General features: G+C 42.5%; 1 protein-coding gene across 1 annotated transcript in view; it reads right to left on the reverse strand.

The window, feature by feature from the left end:
- The window catches only part of gpr83 (G protein-coupled receptor 83), a 35,540-nt gene extending 14,699 nt beyond the window's left edge, over window positions 1-20,841 (reverse strand). Inside the window, exons 1-2 of the mRNA XM_005456922.4 lie at window positions 20,231-20,841; window positions 16,608-16,733 (exon numbers count right to left, since the gene is read on the reverse strand). Of these exons, the coding sequence (XP_005456979.1) occupies window positions 16,608-16,733; window positions 20,231-20,644 (540 nt within the window). The 5' untranslated portion in view covers window positions 20,645-20,841. The remainder of the gene's footprint in view (window positions 1-16,607; window positions 16,734-20,230) is intronic.
- Window positions 20,842-21,210: the final 369 nt, after the last annotated feature.

Genomic DNA, 21,210 nt, shown 5'->3' on the forward strand with positions numbered 1-21,210 from the left:
GTAGGGGTTGAAACGCCTGGAAACAGATCTCAAAACTGCACTGTAGGTGTCAGAAGTCACCATCTCTGTTCAACTATGATCATTCACAGTGGTCATAGACTGCCACCTTAACTCCTCTCTGTCATCTTCTGCGGTCGCACTTTTCTCCTCTCCTCCTCCTCCTCTCCCTTAGCTTCCCTGCTTAGCCTCTTGTGTCCTTGTCTAGTCTCGTGTTTTTTGTATTACTTTTCCCTAGAACACTCTCTCACAGTCTGTTCTCTAAAACCTAAAAGAGAATTATGGATTTGTTCAACTGGTCTCTGAATGCAATTGACATCCCTTTCTCAACGAGAAGTCTGGGCTTGGGTGAGCCTGAGTGCTGAAGATAGCTACCTATTCGGAACCATGGTAACAGGGTTCTTGCTGATCAGAGCTGGCTTGGCCCTGACTTACCGGAGAACTAAGGAAGCGGAACTGGCTGTTCAAACCCCTACAAGGCTCCCCGCTGGGATTGAAACGATGGGAAGAGGCGTGAGTTTCTCAAAATGGGCTCATTGAGTGCAGCATGGATAAGATCTTAGAAAGGCTTACGGCTGCCGTGAATACTCAGAATAAGATCTCTGAGTGCAGACTGGATTACATCTCGGAAGGGCTCGCTCGGCATAACATCTCTGAGCGTAAACTGGATGACATCTCGGGGAGGCACACTGTCGTGAGTTCTCAGAATCGGCTCTTTGGGCACAAGAATGACAACATCACAGAGCGCAAGTATGGCGAAGCTCGCGGCTCTCCAACGGGAGATTGAGAGACCAATGTTGGACTGTAGAACTGCTTGGAAATTCATATGAGCTGTTTGCACTAAAGTAAAAAGCACCATCACTCATGCAGATACCCCTTCGGCACCAGCTGCGGTTGCAAGGCTGGAGCTGAACAACAACACCCTGATAACGACTGTGTTTAGACCGTTCTTCCCATTCCATACAAGGCCACCTGGGTTGGCTGGAAGACTGTTTACTTAGCCTGGCAGGGCGAAGGACACTGTCTCAGCTGAACTCTGGACATACACACACATGCACACAGACATTTATACACATGCAGACATACACTCATCCCCCTTCCCCCCTCCAAACGCCTTCGATGCTTATTCCCTTCCGATGCTGACGGTGGATCATGGAGACCAGCACATAGGCTGCAGGCCCGGATGTACTGTCTACATTGGCTGTCTCTCACCCTTTACCCACCCCTGTTGCTTGTCATGTGTTTTTTGGTGTATTAAGAGTTTTCTTTTTTTTTTTCATGTGCTATGTGCAGAGGTGTTTTTTTTTCTGTTCTCAAACTGATCTCCCTGTTGGAGCTCAGTCTGGGAGGAGTTATTTTTTTTCTCCTTATCTTTCCTCATGTTGTGCTTTTTCCATGTTATACCTCTCTGACCTGTCTTCCCCACGTGATGTTTGTGTAATGTATGTATGGTCGGAGGGTAAGATGGCGCCGCCATTGCGTGCAATAGGTCGGCAGCCTTATGAAATTTCCCCTTGTGGGACTAATAAAGGTATATCAAATCAAAATCTTGGTCCAAAATTTGAGCACTTTAAATGCATGTGCCTGTTGAGCTGGCTCTCCCACGTTGTGCAATGCATTTGTTGGTTTCCTTTACTATAAAGTAGGAACATTCCTCACTGCATTGGACAAAATACAATATGTTGCTTAGTGTAGCCATTTGGATGTTTTGTCCTTGAATCATTGATGAATTGGGTTTGTCCTCCCTGAGTCCCTCCACCAGTTGTTTTAGAACTGAAGAAGCCTCTTGGATGAGATTAGAAATGTCTACATGGAGATAAAGAGGTCCAGTCTTTTTAAGCACTTGTGCTTAATAGCACTCAGCCATGACAGTACATGTAACATACAACGTGATGCAACTGACTAAACCCACATAAATGCAGTAAACCTTAGAACCAGCAGCAGCACAGGTCACTCAGTGGAAAACTAATTTACCAGAGTTCACAATATAAAAATATTATGTGACTTATTTCCAAGTGAGTCATTTCCCCCTCTCCATTGTAAAACCGGAACTTCACCCACCTGCCACATCTCACTGCTGGGTTACATGCCGCTGTATGCCAGCAGTACCGCTGCACTCACTTGTTAACTGAAAGTAAATACAAGTCACAGTCCCATAAAACTGGTTGAGACATTGTCACATGGTGGCTGTTTTAGGCAATCCAAAAACATTTTGCGTTGTTTAAAGAGAACCTTTTACATCGAACTCCATATGTTTATTCTCACGCTGTACTGCAGTAGCGCTGCATGATTCACAGGTCAAAATAATCTTTATTTATGTCATACTGGGCCTTCATTCAGCTGCCCTCCATCTAAGCCAGCAATCTCCTGATTAGCCGAACATCAGAAATAGAAGCAGCATTTGAACAGCAGGCATATAGGGCACATAGCTTTCAAGTCTTTAGTACTGCTCTACCATGTGGGTACTAAATTAAAAAGTCTGAATAACCCTTGAACTAACAGGCATATCCAAACTTATGACTGCACAGCTCCTATCTTTCTAGCTCCACAGCTGGGAGTAAAGTTGGTGACAAAGAAAATGGCATATAAATTAATGATTGAAATATTGCAATTAGAAGGAGAAAACACTGCTGAGATGTATAAATACTACATCCATTTAAATGCTTTTAAAGCAAAAACAAGAACCACAAGAAGCTTGTGGCTTTTTTAATTAAGAAGAATATTACAGAGGGTAATTTTTAGTCTCCCTCAGCTTCATCAGTGAGATATGTAAAGTCACGATTCATCAGAGAAAAAATATACTTCAGATTAATTTCCACCAGCAGCATATGTCACATTATTTATCAGAGCTGTTTTTAATAATGTGCCCTGTGCCCTGCTGTTTATACTTTTCATGATGTAGAGGGTCAATATTCATGTCCAGTGGTTGTTATGGAGGTTTAACTGGATTTCAGGTGATAAAAGTCCATAAACGAAATGTATATAAACAGATAACTCCAAGTGTTAGCACTGTGATGATTCACTGCATTCTAAGCAGGTCTGTTGGCCCTGTATACACACTTTTAGGGGTCCATTAGCGGAGCTGATCAGGCTTTCAGGTATGCAAGTGTGATCCTTGAATGACTCAGTGACCATAGATGTTAGAACTGTTGGTTTGCAGTCATTAATGCAGGGTCACATGTATGTTAATGGATTCTTTGAGGCAGTAAGCTGCAGAGCACAGAGATAGGGAGAAGCTGAATATGTTAAATAACTCATGAGCCAGTTCAGCAGCACAGTCTGATCTGCTGCTTTGTTTTTAGACAGTAGTCCAAAAGTGGCCCTTGCTGTCTCTTCATGCCTAAAAATAAGAAACAGAGTGAGCGGGGAGTTTGTTATCTTTGTCCTGGATTGGTGAGTGAACATTGGTCCTTTAGAGCTTTTCTCTCCAAATCATTCTTGTGTCGACTGCTGCAATAAATAAAAAGCATGAAGACATGTCTCCATTCTGTGTTAATATAAAAATTCAAGGCTAACACTGCTCTTAGACATACTCCAGTCACAGCCTTGTCCTTTGCAGGTTTCTTTTAGTTTTCTTAGAATTGGCCCAAAGTGTAAGCAAAAACGCTTTACTGGCTGTAGACTACAGTGAAATTGACAGGTACACCCACTTCTGTGATTTCACAGAAAGCTTGATGTCTCTGCCATCAAATTGTAACAGGCCTCTAGTATGATACCTACCAATAAATCACATGTTGCCCTGAAAAGAACAGGTAAAGTGGATAGTGTGTTTTCATCTCTCGCCTCTGCCAAGTCTTTCTTTATTCAAATTTGTTCCAAATGTACTGAAAGTGCATCATACAGTTAATCTTTCACATTACCAAATTCGGAATAAAGTGGAATATAAACTCAAATAATATAAACACCGCCAAGCATTTAATTTGTTACTCATAGCCAATAATTAAACATTTTCCACATAGGTTGACAGGATTACAGTAATGCTGATTTGCACTTTGCTAAAAGCACATTTGTGTAGTGGGAAACCCTGCAGAAATATGGCAGAGATAGCAGAATTAAGATTATAGTGAATAACTTTAATAATTATTGGAGACACATGCAAAATAGCCTGTGAACTCGTCGACTTATTTATATGTACAGGATTGGTGCTGTACAAACAAAACTGCTACTGCCTACTAGCACTACTACTATTGACAAGTCAAGCATAGTGGCTCTGGCAGATGCCAAGGCAAAAACTAGATCCAGGTTCAGCAGGTTCAGACTTCCCTCTCACTGGCTACCTCCAAGGCATTTCCAAGCCAACCGAGAGATGCATGCTCTTCGGCACAAGCCCTGGGGCACACCCAGGGCTTCCTTGCAGCATAACATGCTTAAAACAACTCAAATAGGAGGCACCTTGGAGGCGTCCTTGTCAGATGCCCAAACCACCTAAACTGACTCCTTTCAATGTGGAGGAATAGAGGCTCCACTCTGACTCATTCACAAATGCCGAGCTCCTCGGCCTATATTTTGCCATTTCAGTTTGTCAATCTTGCGCTCATCTCTCCCTTCACTCATGAACAAAACCCCAAATTGTTCACCTGGGATACCATGACCTCAGAATTTGAGATGCTAATTTTCATCCCATTTGATTCACCTCCAGCTTGCAAACCTCCCCAGTGTGACCTGGAGGTTGTTGCTTAATGAAGCCAACAAAACCACACCCCCAACAGGATACCCAGTAGTGGTGTGCGATACTGCATATTTTGGTATCGATCCGATACCAAGTAAATACGGGCCAGTATCGCCGATACCAATACGATACCGATACCGATACTTTTCAATAAATAAGGTGGATGCCTCATTGAATTGCTAAATCGCAATTAATTTTCATGACCTTAAGTGTTTTTTGTGATTTTTCCTTTTGTATTATTAATTACTTAAAATCCGGGACATAATTAGGAGAAATAATTAATTCATAATTAAATATAAAAATGCTTTATTATTGTGGCTGCCGTGGTCTGCGATGCTGCTGCAGGTAAGATGGACTCACCTTCACCTTCACTGCATCTACAATCATGCCTCACTGGCTTAAAACCTGTGCGCTGCTTGTGCTGTTGTTGTTTTTGGTGTTGATGTGTACAGCTGGCAGCAGGAGGGCTGCAGTCGTTGAATGTAGGCTACTGTTACAGCAACCGGGTGATCACTGTAAGGGTGGACAGCGCGCGGCTCGGGTGAGCCGGAGGCTGGCGCGCCAGCGGGACCTGCCAAGCTGGAGATGGAGGTCGAGGTGCGCGGGGGTCCTGCCTGAGGGCGGCATGCTGTCCGCTTCGGCCGTCTGCCCAGCTGCCTCTGAGCCCCGGCTCACTTCCACTCCTGCTCCGCCGCCTCTGCTTGCCATATGGGTGGCCATCAGGCCAGCTCCCGGGCTTCCACTGGAGCCGCGGGCGACCGCCAGAGTGGACACTTCCCCGTCACTGGGCCGGGGCATGGGGCACCGATGGTCCGGGCCGATTCCCTCGCCTGCTCGCGGGGTGGGGTGAAGCGGGCGATGGGGGTATGTGGCAGGGCGTGTTCTGCGATGCCGCTGCAGGTTTGGTGGTGGTGATGTGTACGGCTGTTGAATGTACTATTACAGCAACCGTGTGATTATTGTAAGAATAAATGATGCGCGAAGCATGAAAATGCCACCGGGTCTGCTGTGGTGGCGATCCTTTTTTTTTTTTTTTAATCTTAAGTGCACGCAAACCAGTAAGCAAATTAAAACAAATACTGTTGATAAACTATAATACACAAATTACAATTAAAATTCTTAACAACAAAAACAATTGGTAAAAATATAATTAATATGTAAACAACTTAATAACCCCCAAAGTGTCTAAGTCACGTGATGTGTCAGCGCAACACCGAAACATAAGGGGGGGGGGGCAAAGTGTGCCTGCTCTCCGCTGTCACAGGAGCGGCGAGTCCAGCGACCTGGCTGTTTCGTTTTTGCCGAAAGCACAGCGTAGCAAACAAGCAGAACTCAAAGTAAAGAATCGATCTAACCAGGCTAGTATCGATCCGATACCGATCCCGACTTGGGATCGATACTATCGATATTTGGATCGATCCGCCCACCACTAATACCCAGAGTGATGGGGTCAAATGCCTTCTCCTGGATGTGGCAGTGACAAGTGTGAACAGTGGCTCTACCTTTACACTTGACTCAGTAAGTAGGATCACACCATTTTGAGACTGAACAACCTCATTGATAATATCTTATACCTCTAGCAAGTTTTTGCTGTACATGAAAGTGGTCAAAACACGCCTCAACATCTCCACCGATAATGTGTGCAGTATCACTGACAGAAACAGGGACAATATTCGAAAGAATCTGAAAAAGCCTGTTAGATGACAGAGGAAGCAGGCTCTTCCTCTTGCAGTCTGCCATGACAACAACTTCCTTTGTAGCTGTTTACTTTCAGGTACATCTCCTTTTTCATTTAGTCCCAGCTTGCTTCCCACAAACAGCTCATCTCCTCACGCTACATTGCACCACCAATTCTATCAGTCGCATGTCTTGTGGACTGTGGATTAGCTCATGACCAACATGGACAGCAGAGTCCGGACAAGTCCCAGAGAATCTGCACCAGACCCCTAACGTAAGGCCTGCGAACAGGTTATATTTTGCCCCGAAAAGAACAAGAAAGGTATATAGTGGGCTTTCCAGTTTGGGATTCTGCCAAAGTCTGAAGACAAAAGCTAATGCCGCACTAAACCATCGTACTCAGGAGGAGGTGGTGCCCCCTTGTGGTGTAACTTGGGATATCACTCCATGAAGGATCTATCACTGAATCCAAAAATTAGGACCCTTATTTAACAAAATTACAAATGAAAAACATTTAAAGCATAAAAAATAAGTAAAGTGCATAATGTGACCACATATTACTTTGAGTTATAAAATTCACCAGCACTGACAGCACAGTGAGAGACGCACACTATAGCTGTGTCCCACCCCCATATTTAATGTTCATTCTAATCAGGTTTTGAATGTTTGGTATATTCACACTGGAAAATGAAAGAAAATTTAAAAAAAAAATTAAAAAAAATGTCCTTAGGGCACTCACTGTGTGTGCATACTAAGTACTCTTTTAGTTTAACTTTTTGAGATGGCTTTGATGGACACTAGGTTCCCATAATGCACTACACAGAGGAAACTAGATGTCTGATGTTTGAAAAACTCCAGTAACAAACATTGCAGCAATTGCCCATTTTTACGGGGACTGACATTTTAAATCCTATCTGCCAGTGAAAGCAGCCTGTTTTATTTCATTCTTCTACTTTCAAGAATAAACAGAATAAGAAACCTGTTGGCTGTGCCTCAGGACACACACTCAGCAAATTGTTTATTTCTTTCCATTTATTTTGCATTCATGGACACGAACTGTCACATTTTTTGGTGAGAGTGAGCACAAGTTTGTAAGTAATGCATTTCCACAGGAAGCAGAAAAAGCAGGGACCATCACCATGGCAACTAAAACAGCAGAGCTTTTAAAAAAAGAAGCAACAACTGTATTTTAATCCAAACCATGATCTTTTAGCAAAAACTACCTCTGTAGTTTTTGATACCTAACAAGTTGTTTTTATTGCTTAACCCTTTAAAGCCTGAACCATGAAACAATTGTCAGAAAATTTTGAACCATCTGAGAAATTTCCATAAATGACTTTTCATTTGTATCATATTTGCTACATCTTTTTTTTTTAATTATTTAAAAATGTATTACGCAATTTATTTAGGTTTTTCAGGAGGGGAAAAAAAATCACACTGATGATGAAGAAGTCTCAAAAACTCATGAAAAAAACTGTATGTATCAAATATGGTACACTAAGCGTTAAGGAGTTAAACCAAACAAGTCAACAAAAAAAAGTATGTCTTTTGTTTATTTACCACTTAATAAAAATATAGGTAACATCCAATCCTGAATCTTGAACTACTGACCTCAGATTTAATTAGATGGCAACTTATTATTCTAGTCAGCATCATGGCTGAACTTCACTGTACTTCTTAATGAAAGCAAATATGTAGCACCTGCAGCAGTTCCTTGTCATTTGACCACTGGGCTTTTTAGGCTGGGGTTTGTCCAATATAACTTGAAATGCATTTCCTGAAAGTGACTCGTGACAAGCCTTGAATGCCGGGTCCTTATTCTTCTGTGTTTGTATGAATTTTGTTTCTTTCTTTTGTTTCTAGAAAGAATTGGCATTTGTTGTTGTTCTTGTTGTTGTTTTTGCCTTGGAGACCCTTAGGGTTTTTTGTTATGCTTTTTCTTGTTTTGATTTTATATTTGTTCATAATCATTTTCTTACATGTTTTTGTTAATTGGCATTTTCTGAAATAAAACAATAACAGAGGTGGTAGTGAATTAGGATCTGTTATGTTACTTCCGGCACCACACTGGAATCCAAGTTAAGGACTTAATAGTCAGCTATACAGTGTCCTGTATGGGCCAGCTTTGACCCATGAGCCACACTTTATACACTATTGATTTAAATTCGACTGAGCTGCGAGTAAATATTTTTATAACAGGCTGGGTAAGTTTGACTAATTGGTTGTTGTTTAAAATGCCAGCATTTGCTGGAGAATTTTCAAGGTTCAGTCTGTGCTATAGAAACTAACAACGCTTATTGTGCTTAAAATTCCCAGAAATTAGACTTCAGTTTGTTCATTTCGACCTTGCAGTTTTGCAGCTATTTTGAGTCAACTGTGTAAACCTTTTTAGTTAGAAATGTTAAATGCTTGAGCACTATCATACATTTTCTTATGAAAAAGTGAAGAGCTTTTAGGTAGACTTAAAAATCTGAGAACTATTCCTCCAACACTGGAAAATACTCAATCAAAATAGAGAAGGGAGGCAGAAAAAAACCACAGTTGTGAATCAGAGAGCCCAGATCAAGAGAGCCAGATCAAATTGTTACCCGTGCGTAGTTAGTTTTCCTGAGTCAGCACTGGAGTAGACACAGTGAGAAGAAGCTCTCAGTTATCTACCACAATGAAGCTAAAAAGGTCACTACTTATTTAAACCAACATAGATGAGAAGTTATTTAAATACAAAACAAGGCTCACAGCCTCTAATTTTGAGGCAAGCGTGAATTTTCCTTTGAAACTCAAAATATGTGTTACTAGAATATAAAAACTCCCATGGTACATCAGTAAGCTTTAGCTACAAGGTACTAAATCATGATTATCCAACACTAAAGCTGCAATATGTAAAATAATGATTTTTTTTTTGTTCTGGGAGCTTTTCAAGGTGTGTACTTTTTCTTGTTTTGAGTCATGCAAGGTAATGTCAAGAAAGTTTGAAGCAATTTCAGACACATCTGTAAAGATTACAGTATTGAAGCTGCAAGGTTGTTGGATATATCAGCTTCTTTATAGAAGTGTGTGGCAGCGTGTGGTTAGTGGCCCGGCTGGATGGGAGGAGTGGAGCAGCGGGTTCAGAGTGTGGTGTCAGGTGAGGCTGATCTTCGCAGCCAGCTGCACGACCCCACAGGCAGGTGACTACAGCCTGGCCCCATGCTGGGGTAGACTCGGCTGCTCAACACCGTGGTCCTTGAACAGTTTATTGAGTGGCTCCCGGTCAGGACAGTGGAATGGTTCCGTTGTCACAAGCCGGCGAGCCTCAAAGCTGTGGTGACACTGGCAGATGACCACCTGGTGGCGTGGCCACCAGCGGGTTACCAATTAGTCCTGGCTCCAGGACCAGGGCACTTGTGCTGAAAATGCCTGTTAATGGAGCTGGGAGAGGTGCTCCAAGTCGCTAGACCTCCGACACCCTCGCCCAGTCCAGGAGATGCATAAGGCATACCATGTGCCAAGGGGGTACACGTCAGGCTATGGTGGATTCAAGCTGTACGCAGGCCCTGGTTCACCAAACCCTGGTTTGTCCAGGGGCATTGCTGTAGGCAGAGTAGATAGAAGTTTGATGCGTGCGTGGGGACATTCATAAATATCTCTTGGTTCCGCTGGAAATTAGGTATAAGGGGAAAACGCATAGAGTGAAGGCTCTAGTTAGTTTGTGCCTGATACACCTCTTAATTTTGGGAACAGAATGGCCCAGGTACAGTAGGTTAATGGGACAGTGTGTCAGGGTGTGTTTACAGTGGGTAGGGACATGCAGGGTTGCTTTGTAATATTTCTGGTGGATTATGCAACATGATATCCTGAAGAAGTGCCGCTGTGCACCAGTTCTGGAAAGAGTGTGGCGTAGACACTGTTTCAGGTCATCTCCTGAGTCAGCATCCCGAAAGAGATGCTGACTGACCAGGGCACTTCATTCATGTCTCACACAGTAAAAGAAATCAACAATTACTGGGAATTAAATCTATTTGGACCACCCTCAGACTGACAGCCTGGTGGAGCGGCTGAATAAGACGTTAAAATCAGTGATTCGTAAGTTCAAGAAAGAGATTCAATATAAGACCTGAGAGCAAAGCTGGACATGTTGGGAAGGTTATCACAAGAAAATTTTTTGCTCCAGGCCCAGGAATGTCAGCAGCAGCTGTACAATAGAGGGGCTAAACTCACACAAATTTCACCAGGGGATAAAGTGCTTGTATTACTCCCTTCTTCTAGATCAAAGTTGCTCGCCAAGTGGCAAGGACCCTTCGTGGTCACACGGCTAGTGGGGGACGTTGACTATGAAGTCGTATGGTGAGACAGGGAGGAGTCACACAAATATATATCACCTCAACCTCTTTAAAGTATGGAGTGAGCCTGAAACTACTTCTTCAGTGAGCCTGGTTAAGGAGAGAGCATGACGGTATGTTCACAGCCCAACAGGTTAAGCAGGTTCTCCAGAGAAGCAGTTACAGGCTTCCTCTATGCTTTAAGGTTGAGGTGATATATCTGTGTGACTTGGGGCCGTAGGGGCCAAATTCCACAATTCCTGCCTCCCTCCATTGTGATGACGATCTCGCACAGGCCCAGAGAGTGGATGTTTCTGCATTACAACAGCAGTTTGCAGATGTGTTCTCCCCCCTGCCCAGCCGTACAAATCACATAGAGCACCATTTTTAAACGCACCCTGGTGTGACGGTGCGTTCACGGCCCAACAGGTTACCTGAGCACAAGAGACAAATTGTGCAAAAGGAATTGGCTGAAATGCTAAAGCTAGGAGTAATAGAAGAGTCACACAGCACTTGGTGTAGCCCCATAGTTCTTGTGGTGAAGAAGGATGGGCCTACACAGTTCTGTGTTGACTACTGCAAGGTGAACAAAGTGTCACAGTTTGATGCTTATCCCATGCCCCGGGTCAACGAGCTCCTGGACTGGTTAGGCACTGCTCGTTTTTTCACGACGCTGGATTTAACCAAGGCAGATTCCCTTATCTGATGGTCCAAGGAAAAAACGGCCTTCTCCACTCTGTACGGTTTGTACCAGTTCGACACACTTCCATTTGGCTTGCGCAGAGGTCCTGCCACTTTCCAGCGCCTCATGGACAGGGTGCTGTGTCCACAGGCTACATATGCCGCTGCCTACCTGGATGACGTTATCATACACAGTGACACCTGGGCGGAGCATATGAAGCGGTGGCCGCCGTCCTGGAGTTCCTGAGGCAGGCGGGGCTCATGGCCAAACCAAACAAGTGTGCAGTGGGACGGAGGGAGGCACAGTATCTGGGGTACCGCTTGGGGAGCGGGCAGGTGCGTCCACAGATGGAAAAAACAGCAACCATTGCATCCTGCCCGTGTCCCAAGACCAAAAAGGAGCTGATGCAGTTTCTAGGACTGGTTGGTTATGGTTTGTGCCCAGCTTTGTGGAGCTGACCAGCCCCTTGACCAACCTCACCCGGAAGGGTGCCCCAGATCTGGTCCAGTGGACGGAGCAGTCCCAGGCGGTGTTTGTGCAGGTGAGGAGGCCTGTCCATGGGGATCCTCTGCTCCACACACCTAGCTTTTTCCTCCCTTTTATTCTGCTGAGCAACACCTCGAACAGAGGGCTCAGGGCCGTTTTGTCCCAGCATGTAAATGGGGTTGACCGTCCAGTGGAGTACATCAGCTGGAAGACTGTCAGACTGGAAGGCCAGGTACAGCACCGTGGGGGCAGAGATGGTCGTGGCTGATTTCCTCTCTCGCTGGTGGAGGGGGGGAGTAGGCTAGGCCGGATGGGTCCGCAGCCTAAGTCGGGCAGTGGGGGTGTGGTTGGTGGCTTGGCTGCAGGGGAGGAGTGGAGCAGCGGGTTCAGAGTATGGTGTCAGGGGAGGCTGATCTTTGTAGCTGGTGAGCATCATCCAATCATGCCTTTCCTATTTCAGTAGCAGCCAGGCTGGAGCCGGGGTTGGTTTGTGCAAAAAAAACCAAAAAATTGCACAAACATCTGGGTCGGTCCGGGTCCTTTTTCCACAAGAAGCTTATAGCTTCTTTGAGTATTTTTTAACAGTGAAAGGAGCAGTGGAGGGACATCGCAAATGATAAAGCTAAGAAAACCTTTTTATTTCAGTCTCTCAGCAGACACCAACTTTCTGTTCATATCTGTATGCTCACAGAGTTTTTCAAAGTTTTACTTTGCTTCTAAGTTATAATTAATATTTTCATATTTTGCAAGACAAAAAAATATTACATTTTTAAATCAGTGTCTGTATGCTACTAATTAAACCACACTGCAAAAAAATAACTGGGCAGTAAAATCTTTGGTGAGCTTCAGGCTAAAATCCTGGCTTGGGAACTGCAGACCATTTTGTTGGATGAGGCTGATGTCCTCTCCTCTGTTCAGATATGGGTTTGACAAAACGAGGGAGAAAAGCTGTAATAATAAGCAAACCAAATTCGATTATATCCTGTGCTGTCTCTTGGTTCCTCTGGCACAAAGCACTTGGATTTAGTCTTTTTTTCTGCAGTTTTCACTTAATAAGCTTTGCCTGGGGTGCTACACACTTCTTTTTTTCCTGTTTGTATTTGCACCACCAATAGGAGTGATAGCTAAACACGACAGAGGAGAACATGGCAGGAACTGTGTGTTTGCTGTGTGTCACAGGTTTGTGTTTCTGACAGAAAAATTCAAAAAGTGAAGTCCACTTGTTTCCTGCTGTCAAAAGCCTGACATATGTTAAATTATGGTTATTGCACTACCTTTGAGGCACTGACAGAGCAGTGGAGCTGAGAATACACAAAATCAGTGTGGTATGACCATATTTAGTCTATTCCATTAGTCATTGGGCAAGAGGCATATACACACTGTTTACATGCTGTGTACGACAAGTCACCAGTCTTTTGCAGGAAAGACAGAGATTCATTCACACCTATAGTCAGCCAAACCCATGCGTGTCTCTGAACTGTGGCAGGAAGCTAAAGTACCAACCCACAGAGGGAGAACATGTAAACTCCACACTGAAAGGTTTCAGACTGGATTCAAACCAAGGACCTTCTTGCTGTGCTAATCGCTCCACAACAACTAGTCACTTTGTGAATATTCTTCTCTCCTAGATATTCCACAATAACGATGTTTGTTTCCACAAACAAAAAGTGCCATTATCAGCGTTTAGGAACCACAGAACGTCAGGTATGAATATCAGTCGATTTTTTTTTCTTTAGGACACACAAATAATAAACAGCTTTCCCTAACATTTGGCATGTGCAGTTATTTATGAATCCATAATAAAATGATATGACGGTGCAGTTTAAAAATAATCTAGTTGTAATGCCACAACAAGTTGTTAATGGCCTATTCGCGCTCTGCCCTCTCGGATCAGCTGGTTGTTGGTTCGAAACACCTGTTGCCAACAGGTTGCAGAGTGCTCTCTGCTGGACAAATTATGCAACCTCAACACTCACAAGATGGTTAAAGGTGTTTCTTCCACGTCTTTACTTTTTTCAGTTTTTATTTGCATCTGTTATAAATTCAGATACCTACTGAGCAGCTCCTGTAGGTGTAATGTGTAGGTGGCTAAGAACACTGGTAGTTTCTACAATTACAGATAAAAGAACTATAAAAAGGTCTGTCTTGTTCTGTCTTCTGTATGATAATTCTTATTGCTTATAAGCAACCTCGATGCTATATTAGTTTAATTTTAAAGACTTCGCACTCATCATCCTTTTTCCTCCTCTTCTCCCACTGATGGCTCCGAATGTTGCAGCAGATCGTTCTTGGTCAAGGGTGCCAATTTCAATCCTAATAAAAACTGCATTAAGAAACACTTCTTTCCGTCCTCGTGCTGCTGGTGAGAAAGCCACATTTAATTTAAACTTTCAACAGTCCATGTCACTGTTGAATCATCACACCGTGTAAAGCAGTTTGTCTAATGCAGGTCAGATGACGTCATTTATTTGACTGATTTCCCAGGTAAGCACCAAGAGGTGGCCAAAGCAACTGGACCTTTGAGAAACTGCATTACTGAAAATTGTGAGTTTTCAGAAGAAAAGATATGAACTCCCCTGCCACCTGACATTTTCAAAAAGCTCCTCTCTGCATGTCTATTGCGTTACTGTGTTATTTATGACTAATCTAACAGTCTAGAAGCGGGGCAGATGTATATAGGTGCCCACTGAGCAAAATTGACCAGGCAATTTAGATGTTTTCTTTGTCTTCATTGAGACATTCCTCTAAAACAAGAGGCATGTTTTGCTTTCTTTAGATGAATTCACTAAATTCACTGCCTTATTGAAATTCAAACAAAACAAACCCCCTCTTAACACCAATGCTGCTATCAACAATGTATGCTCTTGCACAGCAACACCTCACTTTTCTTTCTTTTTATTTCGGAAATACATTCTTTTAATTATGTTCTGAATATCAGAGATTTAACAACCTGTATCAAACAAAAAAAAAAATTGATTTTTCTGCTCATGGCATCTCCACTCCACTCCCCCTTGCCTGTCTGCCACAGTCAGTGTCTGAGGAGCTGAGATTCTCATTAATGCTGCTGCACTGCCTGAGTATATGTCATTTTGCCGTGGATGTTTTACTTTATTTATGCCTTTGAATGCATAGTAGCATTTCTGATATTAAAAGTTTGGATAAAGTCTTGTGTTGGGTCAAATACCAACCAGATCAAAAACTTCTGACTTGGAACAAAATAGAAAAAAAAATGTGCGTATCTGTAATTCAAATCAACTCTGAAATGCATGATCACACCGACAACACAACATGTAACAATGCTGCGAACCGTCCCAGACCATAGAAAGTTGAAAAACTTTTATGAGAGACTGACATTTATGAGAGATGTGAGTTTGCTAGTCCTGAAAGATTTCAGCTCAGATTAAAAAAAATTAATACAGAGTTTTTAACAAGATATGGATATTAAGTATTTAACCACTTAAGTCAGGTAAAGTGACTGCTTACTTTGTAAAGAGCAGATTGCTGTGTTTAAGCATTACAGTTTGAATTTGACTGATGCAGAGCGAGAACGCACATCTGACCTTTGCTAGCAATGCTACAAGTGCAGCAAGGACTTTTCACCAAACTTTACAAATCCAGGAATAGAGGAGTCATGACCAGCTTTGTGATTTCCCACAAACCCACAGTAAGCCACTCTGAGACAAAAGAAGCATTTGATCATGTGCCCCTCTCCAGGTGAACCGTAACAAGTTCGATTGAGGATTTTATGGGAAATGTGGAGTGACTGTTGAAAGATAAAATGGGCAATTTTTACTCTTTTTATACTGGGCTATGACACAGTCCAGTTACTCGTCTTTGTACTTGGGATAACAGAAGAGTTTGGGATTATGGAAGAGCTGGCAGCAATGCACTGAATGAAAGGCACTAAAATCTGACAGGGGAAAATGTTGGAAGCATATAAAATGAACCCAGGGTGGCTTTTTGTATCTTTTTGCATATTTGCAACCAAGATGTGTTGTCTAAGTCAGTGCTAAAGGTTAACCATATTGTTCACTGAGGAAAAAGCACTGAATCGCAGACAGTTTATTGCATTTTTTTGTGAGCTTTCAAGACCTCTACATCATCAGTGTGATTTTTTTTCCAGAAAAACCTCAATGAATTGCACCAAACGTAGCAAGGACAATACAAAATAAAAATCATATATGTAAAATTACTTTTTTTTATTTAGAAGGTTCAATAAATATTACAGTTTCAAAAAATAGAAATACCTTCCAATGTATTTCACACACACACACACACACACACAATAATTGCCCTTTATAGATAAACTTTATTGTCCGCTTCTTTGATTTATTATAGCAAGTAAAATAAAAATAAAATAAAAACAAATAAAAATGAAGACTGAGACACAAACTGAGCCTCACGGGGTCACAAACTAGTGTACTCTTAGTGTTGATTTCAGAAAAATTTGAAGGTTTTGTGAAGAAGGACATCCAGCAGAAAGTCTGTTCCAAATCAAATATGCGAATCCATCAACTGTGGTTACCAGTTGGGAAATAAGGGAGCACCTGAAAGTACCAGTCATAATAAAAGTGGAGTAATTATCTCATGTGCTGACAATATGAAAATGGTGACTTCCCGGCATACCATTTTCTGTCTTTACTATGCTTCATACTCAAATACTTTTCATCAACTGCTGCTTTTTTACCACTGCTTCTGTGCATCATAGAACTCACACGGACTCTCTGAAGCTCCTAAGCTATCCTTAAAATTTGAAAAATTGCACTGATTCATTCCCCCAACTCCCTTATAGACAAACCTGTCGTCGGTCCAGTGCGATGGCGGTGAGTGTGAGGGTGGAGACGTGCAGCGAGCAGTACTGTACAAAGCGACTGATGTGGCACATAGTTCTTCCAAACACCCAGGTGCTGTTCACAAAACGGACCTAAAGGAGTGCACAAACACAGGGTAGGCCAAAATGAGAAATGTCAATGGTTACCCACTCTCATCAGGTAGACACTGGGAGGAAGGTCAACTTTTAAAACAGCAAAAATGAGAAGTACTCTAAGAGCAGCCATGTTATATGATTATAATGATTAGCAGCCACTAAACAGACATGGGCTAACCATGTTCACACACTAGTTCCCACAGCAACAATAAGCCTTAACTTTAAGTAACAGCTCTGCAATACTAGTGCACCAATGAGACGAATCAGAATTATTAGTAATTTGCTTGCAGTTCAGTGTAGACCCCTAAAAATAGTGTATGACACGTGGGGAACATTTTGCTTTGGTTATAGACTTTTTTTTCTTCATTGGAGGCTTTCATAGCATAGCAACTTTTTACACTGTTCTGATTCAGGTGGGGAAATGTCAGTAAAGATGGGAGCAATTTTAGACACAGCTGTAACACAAGATTACAGTTTAAAACCTGCACTGTCAGACATCTCCACTTGAGGTGTGCTCCTGCTTCTTCTAGTCTTTATAATCAGAGTTACAGTGACACACACTGTGCAGGTCATGCAGGATACAGACATCGTGTTAGATTTTTTGGCACATATGATCAAATGTTCTCTAAATTAACCCCAGCTCTAATCCTAAGTGCACTATTTCAAAAAGTGCTAAAAGAACATCTTTCAAAAAACAGAGAGGGGAGGTGGGGTGGGGGTGTGTGAGGCAGGAGTTGTTTAGTGATCCTTGGGGTAGATAAGAATGGAGAGTGACATTGAGTTGCCTGGTATGGCACAGAGGGTTCTTTCGAGGTGAAGTTTTTTTTTCTCTGTAATAACAGATGCCAGTCCTCAAACTGGAGCTCCTGGCTCCAGCCCCACTAATGCCCAAACCCCAAACTTTCTCTTTCTCTGTTATTTGCAGCTACAGTGCCTTGAAAAATTATTTGTCTCATTCCTGATGTCTTAGTTTTTTGCATTATTGTCACAGTCACATGTTTCAGATTATCAAGTAAATTTTAACATTAGAAAAAGATAATCAGAGTAAATTATTAAACAGTGATTTCATTTATTAAGGAAAAGGGTTTTTCCAAACCTGACCAGCCCTGTGTGAAAAAGTCATTGATATCTATCAGTCTGAAATAGGTTACAAAGCCATTTCTAGGGGTTTGTCACTTCAGAGAACCACAGTGGGAGCCATTATCCACAAATGGAGAAAACTTGGAACAGTGCTGAACCTTCCCAGGAGTGGCCGGTGCACCAAAATTACTCCAGGAACACATGAAAGACTCATCCAGGAGGTCACAAAAGAACCCAGAAAAACATCTAAAGAACTGCCGGCCTCACCTGTCTCAGTTTAGGTGAGAGGTCATGATTCAACAATAACAAGGAGGCATGGGAGAGTTCCAAGAAAAGAAAACCCACTGCTGACCAAAACGAACACAAAGGCTCAAAAATCCTGAAGGAGTATGTCCAGCTATCAGTTTGTGCCCTGAAGCTTAAGTGCACTTAATGCAGGAAGACAATGATTCAAAACACACTGGGACACACACTTGGAGTGGGCTGGTCAAAGTCTGGAGTTAAATCCAATTGAGATACTTTGGTATGACCTTTAACAGGCTGTTCATGCTCGAAAATAAAGCCAAAAATAAAGCCAATTCTTTCACGGCAGCACTTTGAGACAGTGATCCACGCCTTTGTTAGCACTCGGCTGGATTACTGTAATGCACTTTATATTGGGGTCAGCGCATCATATATTACCCAACTACAGAGGTTGCAAAATGCCGCAGCTCGTCTTTTAACTGGCACTCGAAAGTTTGAGCACATTTCCCCTATTTTAGCTTCACTTCACTGGCTGCCCATTTCTTTTAGGATTCAATTTAAAATTCTTTTATTTGCTTTTAAAGCTCTCCATGGCCTAGCCCCATCTTATCTCTCTGAGCTGCTACAGCCTTATACACCCACCCGCTCTCTCAGGTCAGCTGATCAGCTGCTCCTGAATGTACCCAGGACTGGGTGTAAACTTAGAGGAGATCGTGCTTTTGCTGTAGCAGCTCCAAAACTGTGGAACGAGCTTCCTTTAGAGATTAGACAGGCCAGTTCTTTACCTGTTTTTAAGTCACTCTTGAAAACCCACCTCTTTACCCTGGCCTTTGACACCACGTGAGATGTTGGCTTTTATTTTTATTTTAGTTGTTTTTAGGTGATTCGATGCTGTTTTATCTTGTTTTTGTTTTTAATATAGGGCTGTTTTAATTTTAAGTATTATGTGTTTTATTTATTTATTTTTGCTGTTTTCTGTTACTCTATTGTTTTAACTTATGTTCTGTACAGCACTTTGTTCCTGTGCTGGGTATTTTAAAGTGCTTTATAAATAAAATTGGATTGGATTGGATTGGAAAATCCTCCAGTGTGACTGAATTAAAACAATTCTGCAAAGAAGAGTGGGAGAAATTCCTCCACAGCGATGAATGAAAGACTCATTGCCAGTTTTTGCGGATGCTTGACTGCAGTTCTTGCTGCCAAGAGCGGCACAACCAGTTATTAGGTTTGGGGGGCAATTACTTTTTCACACAGACCTGGGTAAGTCTGGATATTTTTTCCCTCAATAAATGACATCATCATTTCAAAAACGCGTTTTGTGTTTACTCTGGTTATCTTCATAGAATATTAATATTATTGTTTGATGATTTGAATTTGTAAGTGTGACAAATATGCAATAAATCTGAATTTTTCATGACACAATATGAGGAGTGGGAAGGGAAAAATACCCCGTGTGGTCGGGGTTTTACTGTACAACTGTCAAAAACACAAGTCCAAACTGAAAAAAAAAATGCTAAGTAGGTTAGGTTGTTAGAAAAAAAAATTCCTTTGCATGGAGAGACTCAATTAGCATATATTCAGAAATGCACTCTGTTTCATGGACTCCCACACAAGGTTGGAGGCTGGAGGTGGTGAGCTGCTCACGTCTGATTAAAGGGTATAGCATTTTTAATAAATACATTTCATGCATTCAGAGTAAGTCCCAAACTCAGTGTCAGCAGTGAGTTTGCAGGATCGAGGATGATTCAAAGCAGGAGATGGAGTGACACATTTTCTAAACAGTTTTCCACCTCACAGGACGGTTTAGCTCCCAGCTAAAAACACATTCAATTATGAAGCAGTTTTTTAATATTAAGTTGGTAATGGAAACAGGGTGTGATGATTTTTGCTTTAAAGTAACTACCCCACTCACACATAATATAATAATACAACACAGCCAGCCAAAGAGAGGCATCACGATGACACCACTAGCACCATCTTTTGGTAGCAGTTTAATACAGTACTTGGAGCAGTGCTCGGAGTGTTGAGCAGGCTCCCCGAATTTGACTTAGTTTAATTATTGCAGGACAATTACAAATGTTGTTATTAAAAACATTTATGTGTAAAGATAAGAGCTGCCATACCCATCACACACACACACACACACACACACACACACACAGTGGTCTTACCAGAGTAAAGGGTGTGTTGAGGACTGTGATGAAAATATCAGCCACCGCCAGGTTTAGGATAAATAAACTGGTGGCGGACAAGGTTCGCTTGTTTTTGACCACCACGTGACACACCAGGGTGTTCCCGAACAGGGAGATCACGATTATGAGGGAATAGGCTGCCACTAGCAGCGCCTTGATGCCACCGTCCTGAGACTCCCCGCCGCTGCTGGCCAGAGAGCGCCAGCCCTCCAGCAGACCCTCATCAAAGTCCAGGAGAAACAATCCGGAACTCGCGTTCCCTCTCTGTCCCGAAACATTCATGAAACGCTCCGCGAAAGAAAGTATCTCCTCTCCCGAAACTGAAGAGTCGTTAGTTCTCTGTCCCGCTGCTGCCCAGAGGACCACGGAGAGCCAAACACACACTGCTGTCATTTTTATTATTATCAGTGTTATTATCGCATCCCTGTAGTTTTAATGAGAATGAGAGGTTTGCAGCTGCTTCTCTGTCATTGGTGTCACTGGAGTAAAGGAGAGAGGCTGAAGCGTGGGCAACAAGTTGTGTGAAGCGACTCAGCAGCAGGAGAGGCTGCTGTTTATAAAGCTTCAGACTGTCGCGTGTGTGTCCGTGTGTGTGTAACAGAGAGGGAGGGAGGGAGGGAGAGAGACTCCTTCCTTTTGCCGCTCTTATTGATTCGCTCTTAGTGAGATGTTTACCTGCAGGGTGAAGCTGGGTGAAGCTGGCTGATTTGCAAGTCAAAGGCTGCTTCGGGTCTCCATGCGTGCCAAATTAAACCGCCTGGTGGTTTATAATTTAATTGTTTTGGCAACAGACAATTAAGCTGATGACCTATAAATGTATCGACCATTTAGAGCATTCTGTTAAATACTTGGAAATTCGTAATTTAAACCCCAGGGTGTTCTTAGATGATATTAAAGGACTTTGCTTTTTTTACTTGTATAAGCTTTTTTCGAAGATTTTTCAGGTTTATGTTGACTTC

Source organism: Oreochromis niloticus, linkage group LG6, assembly GCF_001858045.2.
Source record: "Oreochromis niloticus isolate F11D_XX linkage group LG6, O_niloticus_UMD_NMBU, whole genome shotgun sequence".
Taxonomy (NCBI): domain Eukaryota; kingdom Metazoa; phylum Chordata; class Actinopteri; order Cichliformes; family Cichlidae; genus Oreochromis; species Oreochromis niloticus.